This window comes from Trachymyrmex septentrionalis, unplaced genomic scaffold (genome assembly GCF_001594115.1).
Source record: "Trachymyrmex septentrionalis isolate Tsep2-gDNA-1 unplaced genomic scaffold, Tsep1.0 C3316231, whole genome shotgun sequence".
In the NCBI taxonomy this organism is placed as follows: Eukaryota; Metazoa; Arthropoda; class Insecta; order Hymenoptera; family Formicidae; genus Trachymyrmex; species Trachymyrmex septentrionalis.
In genome coordinates this window covers 1-420 of record NW_017302795.1, presented here as the reverse complement: position 1 = coordinate 420, position 420 = coordinate 1, and the positions used below count along the sequence as shown (strand labels likewise).

General features: G+C 36.2%; 1 protein-coding gene across 1 annotated transcript; it reads right to left on the bottom strand.

Moving 5' to 3' along the window:
- Window positions 1-112: 112 nt before the first annotated feature.
- LOC108745287 lies at window positions 113-394 on the bottom strand (the record flags this gene model as incomplete). Its single annotated transcript, XM_018490899.1, has 1 exon — window positions 113-394. A coding segment is annotated over one exon (282 nt), but the record flags the coding sequence as incomplete, so codon positions are not given.
- Between the last annotated feature and the right edge of the window lie 26 nt (window positions 395-420).

The following is a 420-nucleotide window of genomic DNA, read 5'->3' as shown; positions in this document are numbered from 1 at the left end:
CGGATAAGTGGTAGTAGGGAGAATCATGAGGAATGCGCTACAATCAACTGGAATCGGTACGTCAATCAACGGATAGTCCGAGCTTTATTGATAATAATTTTTAACACTTTACCTCTAGTTCGTTCTTTTTTATAATGATTTCTTTTTGAAGTTGTTGCACCTCAATTTCTAATTTCTCTCGGACACCTTTTTCTCGTGAGATTTCATTCATTTGCATGCCAATAGTTTCCTGCATCTCTGTCATTCGTTGATTGATATCGTTATTCTTTTGTTCAAGCTCCTCTGCGTAACAGGATATATTTTTCACGCGTTGTCGCATAGTTTCCATCTCGCCAATGAGAATCTCCCTTTCTTTCAAAAGATTCTCCGTTTTCTTGCTAACTGTGATGCTATAATTAATAGTTTAGTAAAACTTTAAGT